The 14,985-nt window shown below is 38.5% G+C and overlaps 1 protein-coding gene across 1 annotated transcript in view; it reads right to left on the bottom strand.

Moving 5' to 3' along the window:
- The window catches only part of LOC134325658 (ryanodine receptor 3), a 235,154-nt gene that overhangs the window by 24,821 nt on the left and 195,348 nt on the right, over positions 1–14,985 (bottom strand). The window contains exons 82-90 of the mRNA XM_063007904.1: positions 14,285–14,364; positions 12,598–12,674; positions 11,223–11,296; positions 5,807–5,887; positions 5,602–5,690; positions 5,048–5,176; positions 3,805–3,909; positions 2,668–2,749; positions 325–1,637 (exon numbers count right to left, since the gene is read on the bottom strand). Of these exons, the coding sequence (XP_062863974.1) occupies positions 325–1,637; positions 2,668–2,749; positions 3,805–3,909; positions 5,048–5,176; positions 5,602–5,690; positions 5,807–5,887; positions 11,223–11,296; positions 12,598–12,674; positions 14,285–14,364 (2,030 nt within the window). The remainder of the gene's footprint in view (positions 1–324; positions 1,638–2,667; positions 2,750–3,804; positions 3,910–5,047; positions 5,177–5,601; positions 5,691–5,806; positions 5,888–11,222; positions 11,297–12,597; positions 12,675–14,284; positions 14,365–14,985) is intronic.

Raw genomic sequence — 14,985 nt, 5'->3', positions numbered from 1 at the left:
ATGAGCTTCCCCTCTTTGAAACACCAGCAGCACTGGTTGGTGATGAAAAGAAGGCTGGTTTGAAAAAGTTTTATGGGATGGTCTGTACTAAAATGATACATTACACATCCCTAAATGTTTTAAATGTTGTATCAACATGTTTTTTTCTATTATATTTTAATTAAAAACACAATACACAATATTAGGAAGGTGATCATAATGTTATGCCTGATCGGTGTTTATGCTTACTTTATGGATCATAGCTAGACCAATTGTGCCAGAAAGCTATGTCACAAACACATTTATTAATCAACATATGATTGGACAGTGTCAGCTGAAATATACCTGGGCCTTTTTCTGACGTACAGCAGCAGCTAATGATGATGGAGAATCCACTCCAGCCACTTCAGACAAATCTCCAAGACCAGGCTCAGTACCATGCTTTCCTCCCTCTTTCTTGGGCTGGATACTCAGCAGTTCTGACATGAGGTCCATTTCTTCATTGTCTGCCTCTGCAAGCTGGCCAATCTCAGCCACTAAAGAAGTCTCATTCACCTCCAGTTTATCAGTCTCTAGAACATCACCATGGATGCCAAACTGTGTGGGGTCTGGCATGTTACCCAGAATGTCTGTCACCTTCATATTTTTGGCACCTTCCACCAAGCCTCCTCCAAACATGGTGGACCAGAGAATGTGGAAGAAACCCCAAACCAAGTTATAAAGGAAGCGGAATATGCCAAAAAAGATTGTCCAGAAAAAAGTGAGGAATCCACAGATCATCTCTCTCAGACTCATCTTCCTAAGCTTCTTGTACTGCTTTTTTAAGCTTTTCAGAGTAAGCAACTTGCCAAGGGTGCAGAAGTTTTTTCTCATGGAGACGCAGGCCATCGTAAAAGCTGAAGAAGATTCCAGCATGACATCTTCATGTTCTTCCTCAGGCTCATGGGTTACACTGTGCAAATTCTCATCTCCTTCTTTCCTTTCCACAGCATCTGGTTCAGAGATCAGAGATGCCAGCTGCATCTCAAAGATGGTGTCTTCACAGAAGTTCACAAAGAGTTCCATCTTCTCTGATTCTCCACCCTCATTCACCACATCAAAGATAAACTGTCTCTTGGATTCCTTTACTTGAGGCTTTTCCCACTGGGTTCTGCTAGACTCACTGATATCAAAGTAGACCCGTTCGATTCTCTTGGCCCCACCCATGATTTCAATACGACCTAGAAAGGGTTCAAAATAATTAAGGACACTCTCAGCCAGGTTCAGAAAGGTGGCCAGGCGGGAATCATGAGGCATGTGTTCTGACAGATTGGTGAGCAGCACAGCAACGTTAAACCCAATGTCCTTGGCAGGTTCATGGAAGCGTTTTACAAACTCAACATAGTTGAACAGGTCATTTTCATCTGCCTCAACACAGGAAAGTAAGAATTCTATCTCGGACTGAGAGTACTGCTTCTGGTTCTCCATAGATTTCTGGAATTCTCTTTTAGAAATTATTCCTTTGCCATCAGAGTCATGCTCCTTAAAACTGTCAGAAGTGGTGAGGTCTTTCAGCTTGAGGAACATGTCGAAAAACTTGAGAATCATCTCCACATTACTTGAGGACTCCACCAAGGTGTCAACCATTTGTTTACCAATGGTACCATTTACAACATTACCTGGAGACACACATAAAATATTAGTGTCAGAAATTATTTACACATTTTTATTATTTCCCACAATGTCTATATATACTATAAATATATAACTAAGTAAACAAAGGTATCACAGCATTATTGAACTTTACAGCACTGGAAAAACAATTTCTATTGAAATATCTCACATGTCCACAAACTACCAGCCTTTTAAAACAAATAGCTGGTCGCTCATGTGGCGCAGCGGTAAAATACGTTCGCACACCAGAGTTGGGTTTCCGAATTCATCGTTACGAAACTCAGCTCTGCCATCCGGCTGGGCTGGGCAGCTGCATGAAAAACGATTGGCTGTTGTTCGGGGCAAGGGTAAGGGGCAAGCCGGATCATGGGTCCTCATAACTTGTGCAATTACGACCCCTGTTGGCTGATCAATGGTGCCTGAACAAAGCTGAAAAGAATAATACTGATCAGGGTGTGGCTCTCTGTGCACAGTGCTGATCAGTATATATAAACTCAACTCGTGCAGGTGAAAAATGCAGTCTGTACTGAGCATGTGTTGGAGGGGGCGTGTGTCAGTTGGGAAGCGTTCTCAGTCAGCGGTGGAGGGTTGAATCAGCGGAGGATGAAATCAGGGTAATTGGACACGACTAGATTAGGGAGAGAAAATTGGGGGGAAAGATTGGAAAAATATAAAAAATAAAAAAATGGCTTTAACAGACTCCTCTAAGAAGGCTCTTTTTTTTACAAGAATTTAATAATTAGTAGGGGTGTCCCAATAGGATTGTCCATTTAGTGTACATGGGCATTCCCTTTCCAGTGAAATAACAAACTTAACAGATTTCAGATTTTCAGAGTCCAGTCTTTGTTCTTGTGACACACCAGTAACGCTATTTAATCAACCTGTTAAAACGATCTGTTATGCTTTTGTTTGTAGGCCAGTGGTTGCTGCTTTCAGCTTCACCTTCTTATATAAACAATGTACAGACCTATCAGACAAATGTCAACTGCATAAAATGACACGATCTCAATAGAAAGCAGTGTTGAATAGGAAAACCTTCTAGAAGGGAGAGCATCATGACAACCATGTCCTTTTGTAGATCCATCAACTCCTTCAGCAATTCAATCTGACTGGAGTCCTGAAGAAAGAACAACAATTAATTTTATTATTATTTTATACTAAAACACATTTGTTCTATACATCTGTCATCTTTTTCTGAATGGCATTAAAAGAACAGAGTATCCTTGTCTCTGGAGGTAGCTCAGCAGACAAACTGATATATTTCAAAGACGTTAGGGATTGTTATGGATGCAGCCTCCCATGGCTAACCTCACTGTTGCCATGTTATCCATCTTTCTACCTCCTAATGACAATCCTTTGCATCAGGAGCAGATGGTGCTATAGAATCAATTCATTTTCCACCACTACTCAGGTGTGCTCACAGTGGGTTATAAATCTGTCATGCTTTGATTAGGTAAATCCACCTAGCCAGTTTGTCCTGACCCCTTATTTTGGATGTCAAACTATGTGGCATTGGCACGTCTTACAGAAACCCAAATTGCATTTGATTTACAAATCCTTTTAAGCCATATTCAATTAAAATTCTCACTAATTTAACTTCATTGTTGCAACTAATTCATTCATTTATAGTCTGTTTTACCACTGCTTTATTCTGGTCAGGTCTGATTCATAAGACAAAAGGCAGGAAACACCCAGGACAGGTTGCCAGTCCATCTATGGACTTGTGGAAGGAAACCGGAGCACGCAGAGAAAACTCATCCGGACTACCCATTTGGGGAATCAAAACCAGGCCCTTCTTGCTGTGAGGCGACAGCGCTACCTGCTGTGCCACTGCCCCACTCTTTCATTTAACAATGCAGAGTAGCCTAGCACCTACAGTGTATTACTACGAAACCACACTGTAGTAACACAGGATGAATATGACTTGGCATCGTCTTGCTGAAACAAACAGCAACATCCCTAAAGAAGCCATCACCTGGATGGCAGCATACTGTATGTCTCTCCAAAATATTTTTCTACCAGTCAGCATTGATGAAGCTTTTACAGATATGCAAGCTTTTTATTCTATTTGAAACTAACATACCCCCATACCATGACAGATGCTGGTTTTTAACTTAGCCTTTATAACAACAACTGTGCTGTTTGACTAAACCATTACGTTAAAAGGCTTACCTGAGAAAGCTTCATCTGCATGTTAGCAAACACATGCAGAAAGCCAACAACCGCATCCCATAATCTGCTGTGGGCCAAACTCTGCTGATTTCCTATACATGGACCCTAAGAAGAGAGCATATATAAATGTATACTAGTAATTTACACTGTATTTCACTGAGCACTGTATTAGCACCACCTGTCTTGAAGGTACATTCAATGGCCTGTTTATGAGCTACACCTACCATACACCAATTTGTAGGAATACATCTACTGACAGTTTCCCATCTGCTGCTCTGTACACCCTGTCAGCACCCATCCAGTAATTAAAAGGAAACCCCACTGATTGTAAATGATTTGGGTAATGAACCATTCACAGTACTGCTATGAGACAAACCTGAGGCAATGACATTGTAGTGTGTTGTTCTGATGCAGCAGTGAGTGTGGGATTTTTTAAAACAGGTTACAGCTTGGCTTCTTTATTAAGAACAAATATCCTGTTAGCACTCATTATAGTACAGCTGAAGACTAGAGCTGTTTTATTGTCAATGTTTTAATGCTGTTGGCTTTATAATGTGGCTGAATCATTATTTTCCTAGCATTGATACAATATGTTTAAAAATCCCAACACTGCTGCACCTGATGCAGAGAATGGTCCACCACCCAAATAATATATAACCAGTGGAGGTACTGTAGAGTATATAGACTATAGAATTGTATATCCACACAACGCATCTACATGTTAGGTCATGTAATGATTAATGAATGTGCAGTAGTTTAAGAAACAAAGATAAAAAAAATCTAATCCACCAAACCACCAAAAATCTTGAGCGATCGGGAAGGACGGGCCTTGGCCAGGGAGGTGGGCAGGAACCCGAGGGTCACTCTGACAGAGCTCCAGTGTATACTTGTGGAGATGGGAGAACCTACCAGAAGATCAACCATCCATGCAGCACTCCACAAGTCATGCCTTTATGGTAGACTGGTCAGTAAAAGGCACATGACAGCCCGATTGGAGTTTGCCAAAAGGCATCCAGAGGACTCTCAAACCACGAGTCACAAGATTCTTTGGTCTGATGAAACCAAAATTTAACTTTTTGGTCTGAAAACCAAGCATAATTGTATATATATACTGTATGTATATGGTGGGCTCTGGAAACACTGGGAGCAAGGGCATCTATTTCAGGCAGGTACACAGTCAGTCACACCCACGGCAGCTACAGTGAACCATAAACCAACACAATGCTTTGCTATTGTTAGTTACCTGAATATATTCTGTAAGAGAGTTGAAGATCTGCTTGGCCACGGCCAAAGCTTTAGAGAAATTACGCTGGCCGGCCTCATCCATCACATCCTTTCCAGAATAATACCAATAGAAGTCACTGATGGACTCCTTAAAAGACAAAACAATATGCTAGACATTTCATGTTTTTACTGACCAACTTGACTGTATTCTGTAAATATAAACAAATTTTATCAAAAAAGTTGGGACCAGGGCAAATAAAAAGGTGAAAGATTGATTGAATTTTCAAGTTACACTCTTTTGAAACATTCCACAGTAAACAGGTGAACTGGCAACAAGTGAGGGTATCATGATTGAGTATAAAAGGACGATCTGGCTCAGTTGTTGTATGCAGAGAATGGTTAGGACTCACCACTTTGTAAAAGCATTGTCAATTAGTTTAAAAAACCTCTCTCAGTGCAAGATTGTAAATAATTTAGGACTTTCACCATCTAACATACATAATACTGCAAAGAAATCTCTTGTCCCAACTTTTTTGGCACTGGGTATGTAGTATGTGTGGGTGTCTACACTACCTGCAGTCTCAGAAGATAGTCCACTGTGCTTATGATTATGTTGACTGTAGTTGTATTTCCAGTCTGGGTTCTCAAAAAGTTTTGGAAGTCTAAGAGAAAATACAAGCTGATCAGGACAAATCGTTTACTGATATTTAACACAGAATATAAAACTCTGGTTGACAAGCCTTAAGATAGCAGTGTGAGTACAAGGGAGTTGCCTTACCGTTGTTATGACCCTCACAGAGAAGCTGCAAGAACCTAAACAAATCTTTAGTAAACTCATCATTCTGGAGCACCTTGGAACCTTGACAGGCAGGAAAAAAATCAGCTTATTAAAAATCATCACGCCCTTATACATACGATAAGGTGAAAAACTGTAATATACTCAGTTTTCAACAAATATGCATCCACAATAGCCTTTATTTTAGACAAAGTAGCATTTGGTACACCACCCAGTACCTTTATACAGTATAAGAAATACACAACAGTAATTTGTTGATTTGGTTTGTCAGGCAGAGTTGAGATGTTCAATGCCTATTATTAGGGGTGTGCCAGTAATGTCTTTATGTTATGTAAATTACTACAAACAATAGCATCCCAATTTTTCCCAGTGTTTCCTTTTTTTTATTTATTTAATATGTATTATGCATTTATATATACAAATCCCTCATGATCACATGCCTCATCAGACACTAATGAAGCTACCAGCTGCCTTTTTACACTAACAAGCTGCATTTTCTTACATAGCCCTAAATTTGTTCCACAATTTGCTGAAAGTTGCTCTTGTGGCAGAAGAAAGAGAACTCGCCATCTGGCCTTGCCTTCCTCAGACACAGCCAACAGTTGATATAAATGACAAGCTATGAGGTTTGAACTGCTGGACAATCATTTGAAATGTTACTTACATTTCTTGATTATAGACCTTGCGCATTATGGCAAAAATATTGTATTTTGTAGTGTTTATAGCTGGATAAGAACAAATTAAAGAAAATGTTTATAAGGCCTTAATAAACACTAGCACTTGGCTGTTATAAAATACTACAATAATTAATACAGAAATGGACTGTAAGATGCAGTGTTGCAGTGTGCCTTCACCTCAGATTTTAACAAACAAAGTGAAAACAAAAACCCTAAAAAAAACCCCACAGTGTTAAAAAGTTGGGACAGCATGGAAAATGCAAATAAAATAAAAATGCAGTGTTCCTTACATTTACTTTGACTTTTATTTGATTGTAGAGAGTTTGAACCCAAAATACTTCATGTTTTGTCTGCTTATCTTCATTTCATTTATTAATAAACATCCATTCCTGCATTTCAGGCCTGCAACACATTCCAAAAAAAGTTGGGACAGGGTCAATTTAGGGCTAGTAATGAGGTGAAAAAACTAAATAATGATGCGATTCCAAACAGGTGATGTCAACAGGTGATTGTAATCATGGTTTGGTACAAATTTGGTACAGCATCCAAGAAAGGCTGAGTCTTTGATGAGCAAAGATGATCAGAGGATCTCCAGTTCGTCAACAAATGTGAGAGATGATTGAAATGTTCAAAAACAATGTACCTCAAAGAAAGATTGGAAGGGATTTGGATATTTCTCCCTCTACAGTGCATAATATCATAAAACCATTCAAAGAATCGGTAGGAATTTCAGTGTGTGAAGGCCAAGGACGCAAGCTTAAGCTGAACGCTCATGATCTTCAATCCCTCAGGCGGCACTGCATCAAGAACCGCAACTCAACAAAAGCTGATATAACCACATGGGTGAGGGATTACTTTGGCAAACCTTTGTCAAGCACTACAATACAGAGTTACATGCACAAATGCCACTTAAAACTACTGTGCAAAAAAGAAGCCTTATGTTAACCATGTCTGGAAACGGCGTCCACTTCTCTGGGCTTGGAGGCATCTAGGATGGACCATCACACAGTGGAAATGTGTATTGTGGTCAGAAGAATCAGCATTCCAGGAATCAGCATTTTGGAAAAAAAACTGACGCCGTGTGCTACGGACCAAAAACAAAAAGGACCATCCAGACTGTTATCAGCAACAAGTCCAAAAGCCAGGGTCTGTCATTGTATGGGGTCGTGTCAAGGTCATTTACACTTCTGTGATGGCAGCATTTATGCAGAAAAGTACATTGAAATCTTGGAGCAACATATGCTGCCTTCAGGACGTCATCTTTTCCAGGGACGTCCATGCATTTTTCAACAAGACAATGCAAAACCACATGCTGCACACATTACAAAGGCATGGCTGTGGAAGAAGAAGGTATGGGTACTGGACTGGCCTGTCTGCAGTCCTGACCTGTCCCCAATAGAGAATGTGTGGAGAATTTTTGAAACAAACAATGTGACAACGACGACCCCCCGTACTGTTGCACATGTGTTTGCAGGAAGAATGAGACAAAATAAAAGCTGAGTGTGGTGAAAAGGAATGACAACATTACAAAGTGGTAAATGCTTTACTGTCCCAACTCTTTTTGGAATGTGTTGCAGGCCTGAAATGCAGGAATGGATGTTTATTAATAAATGAAATGAAGTTGAGCAGATAAAACATGAAATATCTCAGGTTCATCCTGTCTGCAGTCAAATAAAAGTCAAAGTGAATGTAAGAAACTCTGTGTTTTTTATTATTTGCATTTTCCATGCTGTCCCAACTTTTTCTGATTTGAAAAATAAAGCATTTTGTTACATTTTTAATGTTTGTGTCATTAGAACACATACTGGCACAGCCCTAAATACTACCAGTTAGTCATTCTTAGTGTTAGTGCATTAAAATAACCATATCCTAAACAAGATGACAAGCATTTGTTATGTAGGAAAGACAAATAGACAGAGACAGATTGGAAAAGGTTATCAGCATGAAATTGAAATTGAAATTCATTTGGTTAAAAGGCATGCAGATCATCCTGCAGACTAGAGCAATCTATTGTCTTATTCTGAACAGACAGACAAGAAAGACAGATACCAGACAAGACAAGGATTACAGAGGGCAGCAATGCCAAATGAGAATCTTAACCATGTATTTACCCCGCTCCCTCACGTTGACTGCAACCGATGAGATTTAAAAACATGGCGACGGGGAAAGAAACAAAGAAACAAACAGGCAAAAAGGCAGACATAAGCAAAGGAGAAGACATTGAAATTTCAATCAGAGTGAGAGATAATGACATCAACTGGCTGAACACCGACGAACAGTTAACAAGGTCAAAAGAAATTTTAGACAGGTTAGAAAACACATTGCTAGATTTGTGTCGCCATCACTTATGCCTGAACTGATGTATGCAATGGAAATAAGTTCTTCTGTGATGAATGCAATTATTCACCCTGAACTTTTTGTCTAAATGAATTTAAATGGTAAAAAGGAGTTACTTATATCTGCAGAGCCCTGAAGAAGTAACAGTCATTAGGAGCAAGACAGTTGTAACATGAATACACAACTGGAGAATCCTGTGCTACTTAATTGTGGCTAAAAAAAAAGACTTATTTGTAACAGAATCATGCCCACCTGCCATGCCATTACGGTCGACAAATGGCGTGGAGGCACAGATAAATCATTGTGTCGGTTCTGTGTCTCATTGACTGATCTGTTCTAGGTAGAGGTCATTCTGTTTAATCACAGAGTTGCTGGCTTCTCTGTTGGCAACCTGCTCTTATCTCTGTGAAACCGGATGCCAGACTCAGTCATGTCCGGTTTTCCACTGGAAGAAATGTCAGCACTCCATGAACTGCAGCAGTTTTTGGACCAAACTGCCCTTCATTCCATGCATTGCAGCAGTTTTTGGACCAAACTGCCCTTCGTTCCATGCATTGCAACAGTTTTTGGACCAAACTGCCCTTCGTTCCATGCATTGCAGCAGTTTGTGGACCAAACTGCCCTTCGTTCCATGCATTGCAGCAGTTTGTGGACCAAACTGCTCTGGATGGGTGAGCTCTGAAAATTGGGCCCTGAATATTGACATTTGCGGCATTTAGCAGACGTTTTTATCCTAAGCGACTTACAATTATCACTGAATACAATGCAAGCAATTGAGGGTTAAGGGTCTTGCTTAGGGGCCCAACAGCGCAACTTGGTGATGAACCGGCAATCTCATGATTACTAGTCCAGTACCTAAACTGCTAAGCAACCACTGTCCAGCATATGAACCCATACTGGGTGCAGGCTGCCCCATTTGTTTCAAAGCCATCCACATTTTATTGAGTTCCCTCTTTTTATCCTTTTCTTAAGAACTTGTTTGTCACATACTGGTGGACTGAGCAGCTGTGTCTATTATGATATCTAGTTTTTAATCTGATTCTATTTCTTTTCTGTCCACTTTCTCTGCTACGAGATTTGTTATTTTCCTTTTGGTTTATGGCTCTATAGCCACAGTATTGTTCCATACTGGTTAAGGATCTTCAAGTTCATTCTTTAAATCTTGCAGGTTTAGGACTTCACTTGATGCCTTAGTGGCAATGAACAACCAGCCTATTACTTTAAACATGTGAGAAGAAATGTTTAAAGAATAAACCAATTGAATATAAGTTGGTGGTGAATACTACTTAGTGTAAAATGTGTCATTGGGTTTGACCATACACCAGAAGCCGCCATTGCAGCAGCAATTATAAGAAGCATTATAATGTTTTAGACCAGGTGTGGGCAATTAAATTTTCCAAGGGACCACGTAAGACACTGGGACTGTAGTGGAGGGCCGGACCAATAGGGTGAACTTAATTCTGCTCAAAATTATTTTTATCTCTGAACCGGGGAGGGGGCCTGAGAGTACATCTCTCACCATCTTACAACGCCGTAATAGGAGCTATACCCCAATCATGTGTGAAAGGCACACATGACCATTGTAATTAATGGTCATTGTGATTTGCATATGGACCTGATCACCGCTTTCATTGTTATGCAGTGGGCGGTGATCGGTCGTTATGCAAATCGACTGCATATAAGGTTGGGCTGACCACCAGCTCAGACTGAAGAAGTCACTCGGATTGAGTGGCAAAACGTTTCTCTACAACAAACTTGTGTCCAGAAGAACTGATTCAACTTTGTGGAATAAAATGTAACCTTTTTAAATTAGCATTATGTAAGTGCACAAGCTACAGAAAGGCAGGATTATTAATGAAAGCCACCGTTTTGGTTTCTCTAGATGTGAATTCTCGTTACAAGATCAAGTCTGGCTCTCAAGACTTCCATGAGAAAATAAACTGAAATGGAGATGAAATCAAATAGAGGTGTCCTTCTGTGGTAATACTGCATCATGTGGTAAGTGGTTTTAAGCAATTCTCATCAGTCTGCCTGTCTCTCTTACAGTACACAGAGAATGCTGTAAATTGCATGTATTAATTATTCATTCTCCGCATGGCACATGCTGAAGTACTGACCTAAAGAAATTGATGTGATGTTTTTTTCTTTAAGCTATTATACTTGAAGTGCTCAGAACTGCTCCATAACTCTAAATAACCTTGCATGACACATGATAATGGAAACAAATGGATTATGTTGCTTCTGTTCTACCAATACCAGCAATACAACAACCCACTGAATAGCAGCATTACCCTTCATACACAATATTTTATTGTTTCATAAATTACAGCTTTCAATTAAGAGAATAAAGAAAAGTTGTAATTCAGTGTATGGGTGTCACTTACTTGAACCTTCCTCAGTAACCATGCCCAGACCTTCAGCTTTGTTTTGCCTCTCAAATGCATTTAGATCTAACACACTTCAGAGCAAAAAAATTAAAAATAAATGAAGGTTAGCATATCAAATGCAAATATTACTATCACAATATCAATATTAATATCACAATATAAATTCACCTTCAAACAATGTTACTTTAAAAAGTCCAAGCATGGTCTGCCTATCACATGGTTTGAATGGAAAATTAAACATCTAATAGATTAAAGCATGGGTGTCATGGTGTCACTGATGCAGAAGCCTAGATTGAGATTTTGTTTGTTTGTTTATTAGGATTTTAATGTCATGTTTTACACTTTGGTTACATTCATGACAGGAACGGTAGTTACTCATTACACAAGATTCATCAGTTCACAAGCTTATATTGAACACAGTCATGGACAATTTAGTATCTCTAGTTCACCTCACTTGCATGTCTTTGAACTGTGGGAGGAAACCGGAGCTCCCGGAGCCCCACCTGGGGATCGAACCCAGGACCTTCTTGCTGTGAGGCAACAGTGCTACCCACTTAGCCACCGTGCTGCCCGATTGAGATGTTATAGATATATATTCTGCCATCGAGGTGACGGCTTTTCTTGGGAAGTCCATATTTATTTTAGCAAGACAATGCCAGGCCTCGTTGCGTATACGCTGCGAGTGTGGATACATAAACAAAGAGTGTGTGCACTTGACTAGCCTGCCTAAAGTCCAGATCTGTCTCTTATTGAAAATGTATGGTACATAATGAGACAAAATTGGACAACAGTGACTACAGACTGTTGAGCAGCTGAAAGTGTTGTATCAAGCAAAAATGGGCAAACTTGCAAAACTGCAACAGTATCATCAGTTGTTTTCACCTTGTCAGTTAAATAAAGGTTCATTTTACAAAATGCCCCAAATTTTCCACAAATAGGTTTGTACCATTAGCCCAACATTTAATGAACCCGTGACTGTTATTCACATTTGTAATTAAACAGGCTTAGCCATACACATACTTGTGGGTTGTCCTAATGTTTGGGACATCAGTGTATATAGATAAAGGATGAGCTTATCAATATAATTTTTAAAATATGTTTAACTGTTAATATTATACTACTTACTATTAAACTAGTATTGCCTATTTGTGTATTACATAACTCCTATCATTTAGGATTTTTTTTAGTTGTAAGGGTTTGCAAACTTTTGTACTCAACTGTACCAATGATGACTTACATATGAAGCTGCATAATATACAGTACATCAGGCTTTTTTAGAACCTACAGCTGTGATGATTTATTATTTCATTTTTATGCTGCAAAAAACGTTTTATAAAAGCATATATCTAGAGAAAGCACATTTTCACAATACCTGCATGATTGCATAAGTCCTGACAGACTTTTGAAAAAGCCAACATCTCGCTTTTCCTTTAGATAATCCAGCATTTTCTGTAGAGAAAATATAGATTAATTAATTAATACTTCTAATTCAATTAATTATCCTATATTTCAGGACACCAAAGTAAAAGATTTACTGTAAAAGCAACATATCTCTGGTGCTTTATGTAATGTTTTTGCCAACTTCAAGAAAAGAATTACAAAATACAAAATTTAAATGTATTATACCTGTTTAATCTATATATTGGTATTTAGATTTTGTTCTTTTATTAAGTTAGCAATATTAAGAGTTAACTTTTACAATCAGATAAGCTTCTTCTGAGCCAACTTTTTGTTAAAACTAAGTGTTTAGAATCACGCCACACCTCTCTAAGTGAGATGAAAATAGGCAGTATGGCCATTCACAGTTAGTAAGTTTTTTATGTTTTGGAGAGAGTTTTATTTGTTTGTTTGTTTGTTATTTATGACATTCATGGTAGAATTATGGTAGTTTTTTGTATTATCGGAGAGAGTTTAAAATTAAAATAAAGCAATAAGCCACGAGAGACCGAAAATCATAGCAGTAACGCACGGTCTCGAGTGGCTTATTGCTTTTATAAAACATTACTGTTACTGATTACTGTTTATATTAATCTGGACATTTGTATCTATAGTACATGACTTAAAATAGTGTTCAACCAAGTTTGTACTTTTTCTTTTCAGTGGTGTATTAATATGGAATGATGTGAGGTGGTCATAGGTGTGCGTATATCGGGGCTTCAAACGCCGATTTTAGGACCGGAACTATCCGTTTTATAATAAGAGTTTTAGAGTTTCTCCAGAGTTTGGTTCACCCGCAGTTGATGTAGATCCACTAGTCGGCTCAGTTGTTCAGTTCACCATTTGTGTTTTTGCAAGTTTGAATTCAAACCTGAACTTTACCACCGGTCAAGGTAAAGTTCCTACATAGCTGCGTGTAGTGACCATTTCACTCTTCACTGAATTGCATAGCTTGTGCTGACCTTTCTGCTCCACATTTGTACATCTTCAGAGGCACCTGAGAGTAGTGCTGTAGGCACGAAAAGTCCATTTCTCCACTGAACAGGGCCAGAGCAAAGAACCAACAGATGCAATGTGATTCGGCGACGGGTCTCTTCCTCCAAAGTCCTCCATCATCCGACTGGTACATGCCTCATGTGCTCATGGGTAAAGTGCTTGGTTTCTATACTTTATATTTTCAATTAGGCTCTAACTATCCTGGTTCTTCCCACCATTCAATATACTATTGATAATTATTATTATTTCCCAGTAATAATTTGTACCTACAGATTTATACTTCTATCATTAACCCATAGTTATTCAATTTACTTATCAATGTCCATTGTATGTGTTTTAGATGTTTTAGCGCTGTGAGTTTGATTCCCTGAGTGAGAGAAATAATTGACCTAACGAACTTAACTCCATCAGAAAGTGACTGATGTGTTATGAATTTGGTTTTCCTGGTAATTTCCCCTTTAAAATGCCAGCGGTGCTCCATAATTGATTATTAGCTATTAAATACATAATTCATTAACTAATTGCTAACATCTTTTTCCCAACACTGATTCACCAAAGTGAATTCTGGCAAAACACATGTTAATGTTAACAAGATAATGTGTTGTGAAGCAGTAAAATAGTATTACCTGCTGAACTAAAATGTTGCCCCCATTGAGATTTGAGATGCCCAGCTTTAGAGTGAAGGTTACCATGGGACCCAACCAACCTGAAAAAAGACAGGGTTAATGAATATCTAGGCAAGGCAAGTTTATTTGTATAGCACCTTTCATACACAGTGGCAATTCAAAGTGCTTTACATAAGGAAAAAAAATTTAATTAAAAGCATTAAAACATTCCTGAGATCTAAAACCTCAGAAAGACTTCTTGCAAACATTTAGTTACAATTAAGACAACATGAAATTCAAACGAGAGATAAAAAAAATAAAGGACATGAAAAATTAAAAGAAAATATTGTAAAGTATAACCTACAATTTAGGGAATATGAAATTAAAACAAGAGAGATAAAAAATTAAGAACATGAAAACTAAAAGAAAATATAGTAAAATATACACTACAATTTACAAGAGCATGAAAAACTAAAAGAAATATGGTAAAATGAGGGTAATAGCAAAAATTTCTAGCTCAATCATAGGCACAAGAAAAAAGAAAAGTTTTTAACCTGGATTTAAACATTTCTACATTTGAGGAACATCTAATATCTCCTGGCAGTCTGTTCCAGTTATATGCAGCCCAACAGCTAAATGCTGCTTCACCGTGTTTAGTTTGGACTCTGGGCTCAACTAGCTGACCTGAGTCCATGGATCTAAGAGATCTACTGGGTTTATAT

This window comes from Trichomycterus rosablanca, chromosome 13 (genome assembly GCF_030014385.1).
Source record: "Trichomycterus rosablanca isolate fTriRos1 chromosome 13, fTriRos1.hap1, whole genome shotgun sequence".
Lineage (NCBI taxonomy): Eukaryota > Metazoa > Chordata > Actinopteri > Siluriformes > Trichomycteridae > Trichomycterus > Trichomycterus rosablanca.
Note: the sequence above shows the minus strand (reverse complement) of the source record. Positions and strands in the feature narration are given on the sequence as shown.